This window comes from Oratosquilla oratoria, chromosome 12 (assembly GCF_046742065.1).
Source record: "Oratosquilla oratoria isolate Oo_2021 chromosome 12, ASM4674206v1, whole genome shotgun sequence".
NCBI lineage: Eukaryota > Metazoa > Arthropoda > Malacostraca > Stomatopoda > Squillidae > Oratosquilla > Oratosquilla oratoria.
In genome coordinates, this window is record NC_134788.1 from 58,319,997 (window position 1) to 58,340,694 (window position 20,698).

At 38.3% G+C, this 20,698-nt stretch overlaps 2 protein-coding genes across 3 annotated transcripts in view; one reads left to right on the top strand and one right to left on the bottom strand.

Annotated features, from left to right (window-relative positions):
* The window catches only part of LOC143031844 (uncharacterized), a 196,848-nt gene that overhangs the window by 121,522 nt on the left and 54,628 nt on the right, over positions 1-20,698 (top strand). The gene's annotated exons all lie outside the window — the stretch shown is intronic.
* On the bottom strand, positions 2,680-20,500 carry LOC143031841 (uncharacterized). 2 transcript variants are annotated; one of them, XM_076196179.1, is made up of 2 exons: positions 20,384-20,500; positions 2,680-4,464 (listed from the first exon to the last, which is right to left on the bottom strand). In XM_076196179.1, the coding sequence occupies exon 2, from the start codon at positions 4,082-4,084 to the stop codon at positions 2,825-2,827; it is 1,260 nt and encodes a 419-aa protein (XP_076052294.1). In that variant the 5' UTR covers positions 4,085-4,464; positions 20,384-20,500; the 3' UTR covers positions 2,680-2,824. The 2 variants fall into 2 exon arrangements, with proteins under 2 accessions (XP_076052294.1, XP_076052295.1); XM_076196180.1 differs by having other exon boundaries at positions 20,289-20,421.

Genomic DNA, 20,698 nt, shown 5'->3' on the forward strand with positions numbered 1-20,698 from the left:
CATTACATTAATACTATGAATATATATATATATATATTATATATATATATACATATACAAACATATATAAAACACTAAGGAACAATTACATTCAACCTTTCTAACTTTCAAAATAACTCTAAGTATATATAAAAATAAGTCCAGTACCAATTCTCAACTTTAACTCTACCTTCTAACTTCTTATTTCTCCTCTCTTTCATTTTCGGCATTCACCCACTCTTTATACACATTATCTAAATTGATTGAATTTCCATATAATTTGTAGCTTTTCACTTATATAAACATATCCAAATGACATTCTCCTAAACAATGTCTAAGTTTTTGATTTAATTCATTGGACTAAATCCTCACCCACAGTCTGCACTAGAGACAAGACAGGCTCCTCCAATATCCATCAACTTTTCCAAGTCTCAGAACTTCATTTTATATAATCTTGAATCTAATTTTTCTTGCAACATCAAAATAAATATTTCTGTAGCATCAGCAAGAAAATCACGATAGTTGAGACAAAGGGCTGTAACATGTCCACTACCAGATGAAAAATCACATTGACCATTCTTGTACTTCATCCTCAGGGAAACTGTCCTGTAAATGGGTGGAACATTTTTCATTATTTCATCCAGCCATTCTTCACTTGCAGTTCTTCTTCACTTCACACCCTTTGCTTCATTTCAATCTGACAAGAAGATCCACCAGTTCTATGCAATTCTGTTATTTGTATATATATTTTTTTACATTTGTAAATTTACAAATAGCTACAGATTACAGAATACAACCATGTCTGTGTGTACTATTTACCAAACATAGTTGTTGCCTTGTTTCGTTTTCTGTTGCTTACTTTTCAATCAAAATACAAAGTGGGGTCTTTCCAACAGCTCCCTTTTATCTTAATTATTGCATTGTTTCAATGTTCCTTTATTATCCAGATATCTCTACTATTCCAATGACTTGTAGTAGCCATTTTTCATCAGTATATTCTTTGCTCCTTTTGTTATTCTTGAAATGTAGGTTTCTGCAGGAAATTACAGTGCTTTTCTTTTCAAAAATAAAATTTGAAACATAAAAAAAACACACACACACATGGAGTATTCATATTTTTTTTAATTTGAGGGTACAAAACTAATAACATGCTTCTTGATTTATTTCATTGCATTGAGCTGGTGATGTATAACTGCTGAACATACAAAACATCTCAAAACTATGTGTAAAATCATGAAATTGTACACTTACATTTCAAGGGTCATTGACAGATTCTCAAAATCACTTTCATTTTGTTTTGAATTCATTGTCATGATATTAAAGGATTAGTATCTTTGAAATATTTTAATATAAATTTCAAAACCTTGTGCACACACTTTTATCCTTTGTACGCTAGTTGTGAAATGTGTGCAGAAACACATGCACAAATCTTGCAGGGAATATTTTTCATCACACAGCCGTCACACGGCAATGGCTTCTTTCCAGTATGAGTCACCACCATGTGATGGTTGAGAGACCTCTTTTGTGAGAAAGCACAATCACACGGGTCACACTGGAAAGGCTACTGTCCTGTATTTACCTAGTTGTATTTTATGGGAAGAGAGCTATGCTCATAGTGACCCGCTTTTGTATCTTTCAGCATCCAGTTTGATCTTAAATTTTTGTATAGTTTTTTGCACTCACTGTTTCTTCATTCATTTCATTTCAGATATCTATCACTTTGTGTGGGAAGCTATTCTTTTTCAGATCTCTTCTATAACTATAATTTTTAAGTTTCTTTTCATGTCCTCTGGTTTTTCTTCTATCCCACTTTAATGTCTACTCTATCAAGGACTTGGATCCCTTTCATAGTTCTGTATACGGTTAGCAGGTCTCCTCTTTCTCTTCTTTGTTCCAGGGTTGGTGGTTCGAGTTTGTCCAATCTTTGTTCGTATGTCAAATTGGAGAGTGTTGGTGCCATCTTTGTTGTTGCTCTTTGAACTCTTTCTAATTTCTTTATGTTCTTTTTCATACTAGGTGTCTATAGTGTCACGACATACTCCAATTTTGGTCTTATCAATGTAACTAATATTTTCTTTACCATTTCTTCATTCATGTTGTCAAAAGCCACTTTCATTATTTTGATCAATTGAAAGTTTCTCCAACTAATTTGTTGATATGTTTGTCTGGTGTCATGTCATTGGTGATAGTTACGCTTCTGTGAGAAAACAGAATCACAAAGGTCACACTAGAAAGGCTTCTCTCTTGTGTGGGTCCTCATATGCTTTGTAAGATGACCCTTTAGTGAGAAAGCAGATTCACACAGGTCACACTGGAAAGGCTTCTCTCCTGTGTGGGTCACCATATGCTTCGTGAGAGCACCCTTATGTGAGAAAGCATGATCACAAAGGTCACACTTGAAAAGGCTTCTATTCTGTGTGGGTCCTTATATGCCGTGTGAGAGAACTCTTATCTGAGAAAACAGAATCACAAAGGTCACACTTGAAAGGCTTCTCTCCGGTGTGGGTCCTCATATGCCGTGTGAGAGAACTCTTATCTGAGAAAACAGAATCACAAAGGTCACACTTGAAAGGCTTCTCTCCTGTGTGGGTCCTCATATGCCGTGTGAGATGACCCTTCCGTGAGAAAGCAGAATCACACTGGTCACACTGGAATGGCTTCTCTCCTGTGTGGGTCATCATATGCTTAGTGAGACCACCCATCCGTGAGAAAGTAGAATCACACAGGTCACAATGGAAAGGCTTCTCTCCTGTGTGGACCCTCATATGGTTTGTGAGAACACTCTTTTGTGAGAAAGCAGATTCACACAGGCCACACTGGAAAGGCTTCTCTCCTGTGTGGGTCCTCATATGCTGTGTGAGATGACCCTTTGTGAGAAAGCAGAAACACACAGGCCACACTGGAAAGGCTTCTCTCCCGTGTGGGTTCTCACATGTTTTGTGAAAACACTTCTTAGTGAGAACGCAGACTCACACAAGCCACACTTGAAGGGCTTCTCTCCTGTGTGGGTCCTCATATGCCGTGTGAGACGACCCTTTTCTGAGAAAGCAGATTCACACAGGTCACAATCGAAAGGCTTCTCTCCTGTGTGGGTCCTCATATGCTGTGTGAGATAAGCCTTTCGTGAGAAAAAAGAATCACACAGGTCACAATGGAAAGGCTTCTCTCCTGTGTGGGTCTTTATATGCTGTGCGAGAGAATCCTTTACTGAGAAAGCAGAATCACACAGGTCACAATGGTAAGGCTTCTCTCCTGTGTGGGTCCTCATATGCTTTGTAAGATTACTCTTTAGTGAGAAAGCAGAATCACACAGATCACACTGGAAAGGCTTCTCTCCTGTGTGGGTCCTCATATGCTGTGTGAGATGATATTTTCGTGAGAAAGCAGAATCACACAGGTCACAATGGAAAGGCTTTTCTCCTGTGTGGGTCCTCATATGCAGTGTGAGAGAACCCTTTCGAGAGAAAGCAAAATCACACAGGTCACACTGGAAAGTCTTCTCTCCTGTGTGGGTCCTCATATGCAGTGTGAGAGAACCCTTTTGTGAGAAAGCAGAATCACACAGGTCACACTGGAAAGGCTTCTCTCCTGTGTGGGTCCTCATATGCAGTGTGAGAGAACCCTTTTGTGAGAAAGCAGAATCACACAGGTCACACTGGAAAGGCTTCTCTCCTGTGTGGGTCATCATATGCTGTGCGAGAGGACCCTTTCGTGAGAAATTAGAATCACACAGGTCACACTGGAAAGGCTTCTCTCCTGTATGGGTCATCATATGCTGTGTGAGTAAACACTTTCGTGAGAAAGTAGAATCACACAGGTCACAATGGAAAGGCTTCTCTCCTGTGTGGGTCATCATATGGAATGTGAGTAAACACTTTCGTGAGAAAGTAGAATCACACTGGCCACACTGGAAAGGCTTTTCTCCTGTGTGGGTCCTCATATACTGTGTGAGAGAACCCTTTTCCAAGAAAGCAGAAACACACAGGCCACACTGGAAAGGCTTCTCTCTTGTGTGCCTCCTTGCATGCTTCATGAGAGGATCCTTTTTTGAGAAAGCTGAATCACACAAGTCACACTGGAAAGGCTTCTCTTCTGTGTGGGTCATGAAGTTATTTTTAAGGTGACATTTTTGTGTGATAGCTTTATCTCACAGGTTACACTGGAATGGCTTTTCTCCAATGTGGGTTATCATATGAAATTTGAAGAGATTCTTTTGTCAGAAAGCTACATTACACAGATCATATTGGAGAGGCTTCACTCCTGTGTGGCTCATCGTATGTTTTGTAAGAGAACCCTTTTGTGAAAAGGCACAACTTCACAGGTCACACAGGAAGGGCTTCCCTCCAGTGTGGGTCATCATATGAAATCTAAAATGATTAGTGATATGATTGTGCCACAGATGTCACACTGGGTCCTTTTCATCGTATGACAAGTATGGAATTTGTAGATAGCTCTTCCAAAGAAGTGATGATATTTACCCTCATCCTGAAAAAAAAATGTAATTATATTAGTGACATCTATCTCTGAATGAATGTGTGCAATATATTCTAATAGGAGAATGGAAGTTTTGTGCACAAACTCTTTCATACTCAAGTTTGTACCTAAACCAACCATTCGCACATGCCATGACCTACCATAAAATAGGGTGAAACACTATCATATATTCCATTCTACTTTGTCATTAGAAATGAGGTGAAAATCATCCTATAGCTACATGCATACTCATTCCCCACAACCACAATGACTCAAATTTTGCTCTAGGCTTTTTCATCATGTCATGGGATTTGGAAGTGGGCAATGGCCCAGCTGGCTACAATTATATTTCAATACAACTTCATAACATACCATGTTTGGGCTCACAAGACCTGAATCTAAACCAACTCAAGGAAGATTTATTCAGTTCATCTGACTCAAATAAGTTATACAAGTCACATCGTTTAAGACACACAAACTACAGTTTAGAATGGACATCTAGAACGAGCTCTGGAGTGCAGTGCTTTTTTCGATAAGTTGGAGGAAACACCTAGGTGGTGTCATACTGGCATAGGGGAGCTTTATCAAGTGACCAAAATGATATATTAGAGTAAATTCACTTAGTGGTTAAAGTATAAAATGGAGAATGATGAAGGTAGACGAAAATATAATAAACCAACAAAGAAAAGACTAGAAGCAGGGTTGAATCACCATCAGGTGTCATCACAAAAAAGGGTTGCAACGTGGAAACATCCAGGAGGAATCAAAGGTATGAAAATATAACATTTTCAGGGTTTCCAAAAGTGGAATACTAGGTAGAGGTATAGATTTGGAAAGGGAAACTTTTCTCCCCTTTTTTCTCACCATACACCAGGTAGGGTTTCCCCTGTCAGTCATGCTTTCCACTCTCCTCTGTCTGCAAACAACTCTGTCTCCTCAACGTGGTCTAGCGTCTCCCCTCGGGCAGCCACTGCTTCACGTATTCCATCTTTCCATCGCTTCCTTGGCCTTCCGACGGGTCTCTTACCAGCTGGATTCCATTTGTAGTATTTCAACGGTCCTCTATTTTCCTCCATTTGCATGACATGCCCATACCATCTTAACTGAGCTCTTTCGATAAAATGTAGTATCGCTTCCACGTCCAACTCTTCCCTTATGTCATCATTCCTTAGCCTGTCTCTACGTGTCACTCCCTTGATGAGGCTTAGTACTCTCATCTCAGCCGCCTGTACTCTACTTTTTAATTTTATTGTCAGCACCCAGCACTCACAACCATATACTAGTAGTGGTCTCAGTATACTCTTATATATAAGTATTTTAACTCTGGTAGATATGTGTTTTTCTTTAAATAGAGGGTACATTAGCCCAACATTTTGTGAAAACTTGGCTGTTCGATTGTTTATTTCAAATTCCATACTGCATTTTTCATTTATCATCACTCCCAAGTATTTGAAGTTGTCTACCAGCTCCATTACAGCATCTCCCAATCTCACCTCTATTTCGTCTTTTGCCTGCTCACCATCATTACCTCAGTCTTTCTCTTGTTAATCTTCATGCCTGCATCTTCTAGTTCAGAATTCCATTTGTTAAGCACTTCTTGTAGTTCCGTGACAGTTCTTGTGACCAATGCCACATCATCAGCATATGCCAAGGTCAGTGCTTCATCCTCCCCTTCGTTTATTCGTTTTACAATTCTGTCCATGCATATAATGAACGGGATAGGGGATAGCACCCCTCCTTGCCTCACACCTGAATCCACACTAAACTATTTCTCGGATTCCTGAGACCTAACCGCACTTGAGCAATTTTGGTACATACTTATTATAGCTCTTATCAATGGTGGTGGTACTCTATAAACCAGGGCTGCGGAGTCGGATGGTATAAGGTCCGACTCCGACTCCTTTGATTCCTCTGACTCTGACTCCCGACTTCTTAACTCCTTGACTCCTATGTGGAAATCTATTCTGCAGATCCATATACCAGCTTCCCACACCTATTCAGCAAGCATTTTATAAAAAAAATTCATGTACTGTATAATATTTTTTATGTGAAACATTCACTTGTATGATAAATATACTCACATACACACTCAACCAGCTTTATATATATATATGCACACAAGCACGTACATTCATATAAACATATATATATTAAATATATAATGGTATTATTTATGCTCATGATCATCTACCAGCTTATGAGCACTTTCAAATCTGTCATGGCAGAGTTGCCACTTCAAGCTATATATTTTCTTTTTCCTTTGTGCCCCTCCCCTCCCCCCCAAAAAAAATCATCTGTTATTTCATTTGTCCAATCTCATAAACCTTCTATCACAATATTAGGGGAAAATGTGACAAATCATGATGAGGAAAAGTTAATGGAGGAAGCCCTACCTAGTACTTACTGTGGAATTAATTTCACCATGTTATCATAAAAACCAGGAATCAGTTCAGGGAGAGAGAACCTTCCCCTGTGCACACTGTTCATAGCTGCTGTTGTTCCTCACCTTTGCAAGTCATCATCAAATGCTGTGACATATGCTCTAATGTCATTCCTATCTGGCCTCTGAGACTGGTCAAAGTTTATCTCAGGCCATTATTCCAGCATGACATAGCTCCTACAAAACAGTAAACCACACAAAAACACTTCCATTGAGTTTTACATACATGAAGACGTACGTGCATAGTGCATACGTAGTGGATATATACTACTGTCTACACTGTCATGTACATGTGTACATGATGGAGTTCTAGATGTTAACATAATTTGAATTAATTAGACTGTCAACAAAGGTAAAGTAGCTAGTTTAAATTAGTTAAAGATAAAAATCATCTCTGTCACTTGACAGTTGACAAATTATTCTGGAATTTGAATTAATAATTATATCTATCAGAAATACATTCCACTGGCTATAACTCCCATAATATAGAATGAATGAAACATTAATACAAACTACATTCTGGAAACTTCTATAAATGGTACATATCCTGTAACTAGCTATAAAAATATTCTATACTGGACAATTATTAAATTTTCTCAACACGAAACATGAATTTTTTTTTAGATTTTTTAAACTTGGAATAATGAGACCTACTGCTTTCTATTTGCACAATAGCAACAAATCATTTCAAAGTGCACATCTATAGACAGTATTTTACAGCTATTGTTGGCTTGCCAATTACTGTAATGGTAAAAATTCAGACAAAGCTTTCAAGAATATAACAAAATATATGTACTGTACCTTGAATACACCCGTATTATTACATTAATAACTAGGTGAAATAGGCTTTATTCATAATTATGCAATTTATAGACTACTCAATTGAAATTTGCAAAAAAAAAAAAAAAAAAAAATGGTAGTTTGCACTTTATATAAGTAGGGTAAACTGATATCATCTTAATGTGATGAAAATGGGTGGTTAGACTAGCCTATGAGAAATATAGGTTAGAGTCCTAGACTACCCTTATGAATAGAGGTAGCCTATAGTCTAGGAAAAACAATTTTGACTATGATTTATGGTTAAAAGAAAGGTAAATGCGGATTATAAGGTTATTTTGGGATTATCTTTTTCTTTTCTTTTCTTTAAAAAAAATAGAATAATCTTTTTTTTTATTATTGCATTAGTTTTATTTTTTATTTTCTTTATTTATCTTTTTCATTTTCATTTTTTTTAAAGAACCCGATAATCAACATGTACCAAAAGAAATAGGTTTTATCTGTATATATATATATATATATATATATATATATATACACTGTATATATACTATATATACACCCTCTTCATCAAAATTTTAAAAATAATACAAACTGCTAATGATTCGCTAGGTTAGCCTATGGAGATTGCCTAGGCCAACAAACTGAGAGGCTAGTTTAGCCTATCTCATAATCAGCATTTATCATACAACAGGTAGGACCTTACAATTGGCCTAGGCTACATCACTGGGAAAAGTAGGAAACTTTGGCAAAGTAATCTAAATTGTTCTTGCATCCAATTCTAATTGTTTACCAATTCCTCCAAAAAAAACATGGCCAAATCATGCAAACTGTATATCTTGTAGGTAATATTTAAGGTCCGGTAGTCACTCAATAGGCTACTATCAATAGTAGGGTTTTACAGACTATTCCGTATACCGGTATATCAATATTTGTCTTTACCAAGGTCACATTACACAATGTACAAGATTTGGCCTAAATATTTTCTTTTTACTATTATTAAAAGATTAAAAGAGGAAGGGAAGTTGATTCAAGTAGGGAAGAAAAGGTAAAAGGCAAAGATGAAAAGATGATAATGGAAGAGGAAGCGATAAGGGGAAGATGGGCAGAATATTTTAGGGAACTGTTGAATGTAGAGGAGGATAGGAAGGGAATGATGATAGCAGTGGGAGGCACAAAGAAAATGACAGTGATGGGTGAGGAAAATGAGGGAAAAATAAGAAAAGATGAGGTAGAAGTAGCGATTAAAATGATGAGAGCAGGTAAGGCACCTGGGTTAGATGGTTGTCATGCGGAGTGTCTGAAGAAGGGAGGTAAAGTAATAGTAGACTGGTTAGTGAGGTTGTTTATTGTGTGTCTAAGGGAGGGTAGAGTACCAGAGGACTGGAGGAGTGCATGTATAGTTCTGCTTTTCAAAGGAAAAGTGTGAATGTAGTAGTTTCAGAGGGAACGGTTTGTTGAGTGTAGTTGGGAAGGCGTATGGGAGGGTTATAATTGAGAGAATTAGGAGAGGAACAGAGGAAGTAATTGGTGAGGAGCAGTGTGGGTTTAGGAGAGGTAGGGGCTGTGTGGATCAGATTTTTGTAATAAGACAGATTTATGAGAAAGCTTTAGGAAAGGGTAAGGATGTCTTTTGGGCCTTTATGGATTTGGAAAAGGCTTATGATAGGGTAGACAGGTACTTGGGGAAAGCTGTTAAGAGCAGTCAAGAGTTTTTATGAGAGTAGTAGAGCCTGTGTTCGAATCGGAAATGGAGAGAGTGAATGGTTTGAGGTAAAGGTGGGACTATGTCAGGGATGTGTCATGTCGCCATGGTTGTTCAATGTGTATATGGATGGGGTGGTACATGAGGTAAATGCAAGAGTAATGGGCAGGGTACTGGAGTTGGTTGCGGAAAATGGAGAAAAGTGTGAGGTAAGTCAGTTGTTGTTTGCTGATGACACTGCACTTGTGGCAGGGTCAGAGGAGGCATTGGGAGAATTAGTGACTGAGTTTGGGAGGGTGTGTGATAGGAGAAAGTTGAAGGTGAATGTGGGTAAAAGTAAGGTGATGAGGTGTACAAGAGGAGAGGATGCTGGAGAGTTGGAAGTAAGTCTTAAAGGGGAGAGGCTGGAGGAAGTGGATAGTTTTAGGTACTTGGGGTCATATGTGGCTGCAAAGGGAGGAGTGGAGGTAGAGGTAAGCTGTAGATTGAGAGAAGCAAATAAATGCCTTGGGGGATTTAAAAAAGTAATGAGAAATAGACATTTGGGAATTAATGCAAAGAGGAGATTGTATGAAGGGGTGATTATGCCGACAGTGCTGTGTGGGGCAGAGACATGGAATTTGAGAGAGGAAGAGAGGAAGAGTTTAAATGTGTTTGAAATGAAATGTCTGAGAAGTATGGTGAGGGTTACAAGGCTGGATAGAGTGAGAAACAAGGAAGTGAGAAGGAGAGCTGGGGTGGAAAAGGAGTTGGCTGAGAGGGCTGATGAAAGACTATTAGGATGGTTTGGACACATGGAAAGAATGGATGAAGGAAGACTGGTGAAAGGGGTGTGGAAGGCAGAGATGGAGGGAGTGAATTTGAGAGGATGACCGAGGATGAGATGGATGGATGGGGTGACAGGGAAGTTGAGCAAGAGGGGAATGTCTGTGGAGCAGGGAAGGGAGGTGGCAGAAGATAAGGATGAGTGGAGAAGGGCTGTGTTTAGATGATACTATCATGAAAAGAAAGGGAAGGGATGGGGGGATTTGGGGAGTGGGAAAGTGTGAATGATACTTTGACGCAGCCCTAAGGGACTTCTCCCTGGCCTCCATTTTCTATGTGAGGGGACGGAGAGGGGGGGTCGCCAATTAAGTGAAGCGGCCTTGCTGTGGATGTGCTGTGTCTTGCTGCATTGCTTCTGACCCAGGGTGGTTGGCGGGATGCAGGGATGACCCGTCGTCCATGAGGAGCTAAGATGTGAGGGTGGAAGGGATGATGGGTGGGAGTGGGTTTATGACTTTTGACTTGGCTACCTCCCCGATAAGGGGGGAAAAGCCTTTTGTATATAGATACAATTAAGGTTATGGGTTAAAGCATAAATATCTGGTACACTTAGGCCTAATTTGCAATTGTCTTTATGACATAATTAGTTTTAAATTAGATTAGAATGGTTCGTGATTTTCTTTACTCTGATTTCTATTTTTCATTGCTTCACTTGTAGGCCTATTGTATTCACTAGTATCCATGATCAGTAGCCCGTTTCTATTTCGTATATTTCAAACCACTAAATTTCTTTGATAAATGTATGATTTTCATATTCTGAAGTAGCTCTATCATAATCCAGCATATTTCTATTAAAGGAAAATGAGATAAAACTACCGAAAATGAAGGAAAAGAAAATTCACTGGGAGACACTGCTTCAGGCAGAATCTGCAGCTGTTGTTTGATTACATTAGTTAATACTAGTAGCACGCAATGCCATCACATGGTGGCAGCACGAATTGATGTTTATGTTTAAGTAGAAGCATTGCAGTATAGTACAAAATATCATATATATGTGTAAATATACATATATATATATATATATATATATATATATATATATATATACAGTATATATATAGTTTCACTCTCCTTACAGGAAACAACTACAAATACATGACCACAAACACTTTTACCCAGACTGACAATGATAGCTTGTCAGTATTGTGTATTTTTCTTTTTTTTTTTTTATCATTGATGGATTGTTTTTTGTTTCCATATGGAGAGACCACTTAGTGTACATATACACAGCACACACTCACTATTGCCTCCAAAAATAAAAGCAAAACCATACAAAAACTGCTAAATTGTGCAACTGGTAAAACCAAACAGGGAAACTATGTTAAAAAAATCATCTTATTGGATTTAAGGAGTTGGAGTCGGATAAAAAATTCCGACTCCGACTCCTAGTACTCTTAGAAATCCGACTCCAACTCCGACTCCAGCTAAAACCTCCGACTCTCTTCGACCCCGACTCCACAACCCTGCTATAAACTGGATCTCTCAGAGCCTCCCAGAGTTTAACTTTTGGGACAGTATCAAAGGCTTTCTCTAGATCAATAAAAACTATGTACAAGTCCTTTGCCCATTCCCAACTCTTGTCCATTATCATTTCTATTGTGAAAATTAGATCTATCACGCCTCTGTTTGATCTGAAGCCGCACATACATATACCAAAGCCTTTTTCCCCCTTACAAGGGAGGTAGCCAAAAAACAAAGGCATAAAAACCACTCCCATTCCATCCCTAACACACTCCACTCCTCTCCACCATCTTCCCTCCCTCTTATCTTGGCACCTCCTGGATGACAGGTCACCCCTGCATCTCGCCCACTGCCCTGGGTCAAAAGCAGCCACAAGACAGCGCATCCACAGCAAGGCCACTTCATTAAATCAGCACCCCCCGCCTTGTAACTTCCACTATCCAAGCTGAGGCCATAGCAGTCCAAGGAGCATTAGAGCAGGCCCTAATATCTCAAGCTGGTCCTGTGGTGATCCACACAGACTCACAGTCTCTGCTAGGCAGCTTACATTCAACGCAGCCCAGCAACAATGTACGCCTACTGATTTAAGAAGGAAATAGGCAAGAATTGGTTTACTATTAGGATGATCGATGAATGGAATAAACTTGGTAACCATGTAGTAAGCGCTGAAACTATCAGTTATTTTAAAAAACGATTTAGACAACTTTATGGATGAGGATGACAGGTGGTGATGGATACGGAATTGCCTAGTGTAGGCCTTATGGTCTTTTGCAGTCTCCTTTATTCTTATGTTCTCCATCCTAGCACTCCTGCTAAAGCTACACCAGCAAGGCAGGAGTGTTATGCTCAACTGGGTGCCGAGCCATGTGGGCGTCCCAGGAAATGAGCTAGCCGACGCCACAGCAGAAGCGGTGTGTGCCAAAGACCCGAAGTCGATGTTGTTGTCCCTCTCAGCAGAAATCAGTTGTGCATACGCACCAGGGCTCTTCACCAGGTACAACGGTTCCTTCAGCACAGACTGGAGGCAGGGGTATCAGAGAGGGCGAGGTGGTACAGGGCAGTCACAGACTACGAGCCCCTTGTACTTCCTCCCTCCACACCGAGAGAACTTGAAACTCTGCTCTTCCTTCTGTGGCTGGAGGACCGTTGTTTCTGGCAAATAAAGACCAACCCCACGATAGAAGAAAGATGTTAACATTGCCGCCACCCTGAAGCCACCCTCAAACATTACCTCCAGCATTGCCCCGCAACTGCTTTTCTGAGGAGAGGGACCCCGACAACATCTGAGGGTCTTGTGTGTCGCCTATGCAGCCACCTAAGTCAATATGAACTGCGTCGGCTGGTGGAGTGTCAGTCCCCCCTTTAAATCAAATATAATTGATATGTTCCATGTATAATGTATTGCACACACCGTTCATGTAAAGAAGGGTGCATTCACTGCGATGTGCATACATATATAAGTGTGCACATATAGTGAATGTATGAGTGGACGTGGCCAAAGCCACACACTCTCATACGTTGAATTACCCTCCAAACGGGATCACCCTAAAAGCCCGTGGGAATATTATTCCCGAATTACACACATACGCACCCCTAGTAACCCCTAACATACTTCTCAGGTGCCTCATCTCAAAACACATTCAAACTCCTCTCTTCCTCTCTTATGTTCCATGTCTCTGCCCCATACATTGTTGTTGACACAATTATTTCATTTCTTAGTTTGATCAATATTTGCCACTTACCCATTTTTTCCACCTTTTCCAAGCTTTGTCTCTTCTGTCTTTTGCCTCACTACATTTTTTGTTGTACCAGAATTTAATGTACACCTTTTCCTGTTTTTGTTCTGGTACGTATTTATCCACTCCATTATAGATTTCTTTCAATATTGTCCATTTCTCTTCCATCTGTTTATCTTCATTGAAGAAGTTTTCCCGATTTACTTTTTGAAAGAATTTTCTGAGTTTCCCAAATTCTGTCTAGTTGTACATTAGCCTTCCTTTTTTGTGTTTCTCATTTCTTCCCAAATGAATTTCCTCTTTTAGTTCAAATTCAATTAGTATGTGGTCTCTCTTCCCAATTGGTCTTCTTGTACATTTTATCCACAATTTCAGGCTCTGATGTAAATGTTAATTCTAGTCTCAACAGTTCCTCATTATTTCTATATCTGGTGTTCTCTTTTACCCAGTGAGTCACTGTCTATTCAATGGTCATGTCCAGTAGTATATTTCCCCAAAGGTCCTCTCCACCCTTCACTGTCATCTCCCAACATATATCCTTAGAGCTAGTCACTCATAATTACTAAGTTTCCTCCTTTCAGTATTTCATTTAATACATGCCTTGTGTCTTCCAACATATTATTATGTTATAAGTTATAGGGGAATAAGCCTACTATGTGTGTTATACAAAGTATACACAAAAATTCTAATGAAGTGGCTTAAATCATACACAGAACAGGAGTTGGGGGAATATTAGTATGGATTTTGGTGAAACAGATCAACTGCAGATCATATTCACACAGTCTGGCAACTAATGGAGAAATATTATGAATATGGTAGGACCCTATATCAGCTATTTGTAGATTTCAAACAAGCATTATGATAGTGTGCACTATCTACAGAATTATGAAAGGAATGGAAATCTTAGATAAGAATGATTCATTGAAATGGGACAATGGAAAAACAAGAGGACACGAAAAGAAACTCTAAAAAGATAGTTACAGAAGAGATCTGAAAAAAAAAAGAAAAAAATGGCTTCCCACACAGAGTGATAGATACTTGCAACAAATTAGACAAAGAAGCAGTGTGTACAAATACTATTCAAGATTTAAAAAAAAAAACTTGATGCTGAGAGATACAAAGATGGGTCACCACGAGCATAGCTCCCTTTCTGTATAATACAACTAAGTAAATACAGACCATCAATGTGGCACATAATGGCAGAACTAAATATTCCAGCTAAATTAATATCCCTCATTAAAATGTGCTACATAGGAAGCAGATGTACAGTAAGAGTTGGAAGGAAAGATAGAATTTCAATATACACAGTGGCCTTAGGCAGGGATGTATGCTGTCACCTTTATTATTCAATCTTGCACTGGAGAAAGCAGTCAGGCAGATTACCAACCATCCTGGTGGAGCTAAGTTATCCAATGGTCAGATAACCCACCTTGCTTACACCAATGATGTCGATGTGGTGGCTGAGACTGTGGAGGAAATTAACAAGATCTTTACAGTACTCCGGAGAACAGCAGAACAAATAGGCCTAAAATGATATGAGCAGAAAAAAGAAATTATGAAACTAAGTAGAAATGGCAATTACACACCAGCAGAAGAGTAAGTTGGATCACTAAGTGTGAAGAAAGTTGATAAGTTCAAGTACCTGGGATCCACTGTCAGTGAGAGAAATGAACTGGACATAGAAATAAACGATTGAATAGCTGTAGGAGACAGATGTTACCATGCCCTGGCACCTGTAATGAAGAGTCGGACCATCAGTAGAACCAAGATGAAAACATATAACATTGTAATAAAACCAGTCCTGTATGGATGCGAGACATGGACACTGACAAAAGAAAGGGAGAAAAGACTGGTAGTTTTTTAAGACAATATCCTGAGAAGAATCCTCGGCCCAGTATATGATGAAGGAAAAAGGGAAATGGAGACAAAGACATAATAGGGAAATTAGAGATCAGACCGGACCATACATTCAGGATGAAATACGGAGAAGAGCAAGGTGGGATGGACACTGCCTCCGAATGGAGGCAGACAGACTACCAAGGAAGGTGATGGAAGGAGGAATAGAGGGCAGACAACCATTAGGGAGACCAAGGTATAGATGGATGGATGGAGTGAGAAAGGATGTGGACAGGGTGGCAGAGGATAGAACCATCTGGAGAGGCATAGCGAAAGCGGTGAAGGGCTGTCCGGCCTGACAACCAGCAGAGTAAGAGAGTAAGTTATGGAATCTCTTGATTTCATAGAATATTTCTATACCTTGTTTCCCTTTCCAAATCTATACCTTTACCTAGTATTGCACTTTCTGTTGTAAACCCTGAAAATGCAATATTTTTGTACCTTTGATTCCTCTGAAGGATTTCCATGTTGCAACTCTTTTTTGGAATGACACCTAATGGTGATGCAACCCTGCTTACATCTAGTCCTCTCTTCATTGGTTCACCATATTTCTGTCTATCTTCACCATCCTCCATTTTCAATTGTTACCACCAAGTGAATTTACCCTAATATATCATTTTGGTAATTTGATAAACATAGCTCCCGTCCCAATATGATACCAACAAGCTGAAAGTGATCAGGACATTCAGGTCATATGACCTGCATCCAGTATCTATGCAAGATTATGTAAGTGAATATTAAGAAATTTTCACTCCCAAGAATATCACAACCAGTGCATATCAAATTTAGAGTGAACTTCATAAATTCTTGATCTTTGTACTCTGGAAGACAAGATGGAGCTCCATCCCCAATAAGAATGTAGACAAACAGGATGCATATGTTGATAAACAAAGAGTCTTGCCAGTCTCATTTATTTTGTAAATCACTACCAATGTTGATGTTAATTTGAGGTACTTACACATGGGGCACATAATACTCAGAATATTAAGAGCTAGCCAGTGATTGTATTGGTCAAAATTGCAGCTGCCAGACCAGCAAACATCTTCATGACATATAAAAGTGTTTGCTTGTCTCAAATTTCTAAAAATTGCTGGAAAAATAACTATTAATTTGCACTACTCATAAATGGGGTTCAAAATACTCAATGATAAGAGAGCCAATGATAGAGGTAAGAATTGCAAATGTGAGACCTGGCCTAATCTTTTCTAGCCCCTTGGTAAATATAAAGATGTTCTACCATCTCTCTCTTTTTTTTTTTCTAATAGCTACTGACATTACTATTAGTTTGTAGGACTTATATCTGTGGTTCAGAATACATCAGAATGATACGAGCTAGCCAATGGTTCTAAAGGTAATTGACGCTGTGAGACTGGCAAACATTTTCATAAATATCCACACTACCCTTACTAGGTATGTGTGTACCTGTGGGTGGCGCTACCATTGCGAATGTAATGTTTACACCACCATCTTTTGCGGCCCGTTTGAATGGGTATGCATCAGTTTGAATGCTTGTAGCATTCAGCACTTGCGCAGGATTATCAAATTGTCTTCTTGTTCTGCAGGTGTATACCCAGTTAAAAAAAAAAAGAAAAAAAATCACAAATTTAAATGCAAATTTGGCTATTAGCCGTTGCAAATTAGTTTTCCGAGTAAAAATCTAAAAAATAAAGTACCTATATATGAATATTTCGATGTAATATTCCTATTTTCTAGCCAGTTTTCTCCCAGAAATGAGCAACTGTAAGATTGTTGGTAATGCGACAGCTGTGTCTTAATGCATAACATGTAGGCATGTTCTCCGATACTTAGTAATGTTTGTTAAAACATGATATGTCAGAGATACTTCACATAGTAGTCATAGAGGGTGTTGTTCACAAATAATACTTACATTGTTGTGGTATGAATTTTAAGATGTTGGACAAGCTATGCTATGCCTATTACATAGCCAGCTATGGCTATGACTGCAAGTATATGAAATAACTATTAAATAATATGGTCAGTATTCCATGTCATGGACCATGTCCATGACCATGAGAAGTCTCAAGACTAGTAGAGGTCTAGAGAAAAGACTTGAATTTTCTTCTGGGTTTCATGATGATGATGATAGACATGAGCTGTCGAAATAAGGCTGTTTATTCAGATTATCATGATTATAGATAACATGATTAAACAAAATAACTCCTTTGAAAGTAAAAAGACTTTATCAATTTTTCTATTTGAGTAATTGGTGTAAAAAATAACTCACCAATTTCAAAGTAAATTTAAGGTACCGTAAGTCTTAGGATAGTTGCAGTACTGACCGGTTAGTGTAATGAGAGGTAATCTAAGGGTAAGGGCTAAGGCACCTATATAGGCACTTTTAAATGTGATAATAGAGTTCTTTTAGCTACATATACATTACAGTGCACATACATTACATTGATGGAACATGTTACAAGATAGGTGTTAGTAACAATTGTATAAGAGGAAGGTCCTGCATTGTTTTTGACAAGCTCAGGTGATTTGTTGACCCATAAAACTTTCATATGCCAAGTTGCATGTCAATTGGGCCAGGGGTTTGGATTTTACTGATGATTATCTCTAAACTGACGATAGCTGCCATGACAACATGAAAGGTGTTAGTAAGCATAGTATAAAAGGAAGGTCCTACATTGTTTCTGACATGCTCAGATGATTTCTTGACCCATAAAACCTTCACATACCAAGTTGTATGTCAATTGGGCCTGGGGTTTGGATCTTATGGATGATTATCTCTGAATTGACAAAAGTTGCCATGGCAACATGATAGGTGTTAGTCAGAATGGTATAAAATGAAGGCCCTGCATTGTTTTGACATGCTCAGATGATTTGTTAACCCATAAACCTTCACATGCTAAGTTGCATGTCAATTGGGATAGGGGTTTGGATTGTACTGATGATCATCTCTACATTGACAACTTAATAGTTGCCATGAAAAGGCAAATTTGGTATGATGGAGATGTTCCACATTGTTTTTGACATGCTCATGTCATTTGTTGACCCATAGAGCCCAAGTATTCCAAATCTGAATAAAATTGGACCAGTGGTTTAGAGTTTATGTGTATTTCTTTACCAAAATCTTCACAAATTACCACCCTTAATTCTAACCTTTTTTTATGGTAAAGTCTTGCAAACAATTCGGTGTGAAAAAAAAAAAAAAAAAAAAAAAAATCATTCAAAAACTTGTGTCTCCCTTAATAGAGAATGGTTGTATTTGGATGATGTTGCATGAGGTGGAATGGGTGGGGGAATGGGGGTGAGGTAGTATGTGTGAGCAAAATTTAACGCAGCCTGAAGGGATATCTCCCCGTCTTCTCCTTTTATGCATGGGGGGACGGAGAGGGGGGGTCGCTGATTTAATGAAGCGAGCCTTGGTGTGGATGTGCTGTGCCTTGCGACACTGCTTCTGACCCAGGGCAGTGGACAGGGTGCAGGGATGACCCATCATCCAGGAGGTGCTCAGATAAGAAGGAAGGTGGAGGGGAGTGGAGTGTATTTAGGGATGGAATGGGTGGGAATGATTTTCTGCCTTTTTCTTTTTGTCTACCTCCCTTGAAAGGGGGAAAACCTTGGTGTATGTATGTATGTATTTAAGAAAATTAAAAAGTATTTTGTTTCTAATGAAACTGTCTTTCATATGCAACAATAATTCAAGGGGTAATTTTTGTGCAAGTACCCATCATGAAAAGGCAAATTTGGTATGATGGAGATGCTCCACATTGTTTTTGACATGCTCTGGTGATTTGTTGACCCATAAAACCCAAGTATTCCAAATTTCAATAAAATTGGACCAGTGGTTAAGAGTTTATGTGAACTTCTTTACCAAAAAGTTTACAAATCACCACCCTTCATTCTAACCTTTTGTTATAGTATAGTATAGTCTAGCCCAGGGGTTCCCAAAGTGGTCGATATCAACCCGCAGGGGTCGATGAGACCATCCAAGGGGTCAAAAGGGGGTCAGTAGATTGCTAGGGGGTCAAAAGGGGGTCAGTAGATTGCTAGGGGGTCAAAAGGGGGTCAGTAGATTGCTAGGGGGTCAAAAGGGGTCAGTAAATTACTATGGGATCGAAAGGCAGTCTTTAAAATTAAATGGTTGGTATGAAATGATCCTGTTCTCTTCCTGTACTGAAAGAGTGAGAATAATCAACCAACCAATATCTAAACCGAGTTGAAAATCCTTCCCATTCTGTGCATGTAGGAAGAATCTCACATACACACAACCACATTGTGAATGAACATCAAGATGACAAGCTTGTGTAATATTATTGGCTTAAATATCACTTACAGTTATATAGTACAAAATATATAATATCACTCTTCAAGCTATTGGTAAATTATGAATATTTATCTTAAAACACTTATGTTTATGTATATGTGAAAGTATCTGTATTATAATTATTAGAACGCCGTCGCCTTGATGAATGTTGCCATTTGGTCCTTTCATAATGGATCAAAATAAAAAAATAAAAAAATAGAATAAGTAAAATCCACAAACACGAAAATTGTGACTATGGTACTTTGGAATTACCATAAGTGATTTATGAGACCAATCAAGAACTACAATTAAGAATTAAAACCAATATTTCAACAACAAAAATGATAATCATAATGATGATAATAACACTATTGATAACTAAAATAATAATAATAATAATGATAATAACTATGATAATAATAATAATAATAGCATTAATAACAATAACACCAATAATAATAATAAACTGACATAAATCGTGAATTAATAGCTTGGGGGTCTATAGAAAATTTTAAACTTTACTAGGGGGTCGATGAGCTGAAAAGTTTGGGAGCCCCTGGTCTAGCCAAAAATTCGTGATAAAAAAATAAATAAAAAAAAAACAGCATCTCCCTTATTTTTCAAGCTATTAAAAAAAATTAAAAAGTATTTTGTTTCTAATGAAATTGTCTTTCATATGCAAACAATCTTTTAAGAGTTAAAAAAAAATTGCGCCGTACCTACCCTTGCTCAGAATGCCAAATGAAAATTGAAGAGTGGCAAATGCGAACATACTACGCATGAACTAAGCTATCTTACCCCCATATCGCTGCACTTACGAATTCAAGAAGACACACTTGTTTAACCAGTTTAAATCACAGCTACGAAAACAAGCGCTTTAAATAGCTGAAGGAGTGCAACTTAAGGCTTGACGGGCTATGACGTCATATGTAAACATACAAGGTGAAGGTTTAATTTCTTTTATACATCTTCTCTATTTTTCTATTCACATTTTCTGTTGTTTTATATTTTATATCTATTATCTTTATAGATCATATTTCATAGTTCATAGTTATTTATTTCATATATACATTTGTATTTTATATCTATATTTTCATTTCATATTTGTATTTTCTGTGAGAAATGCAAAGACT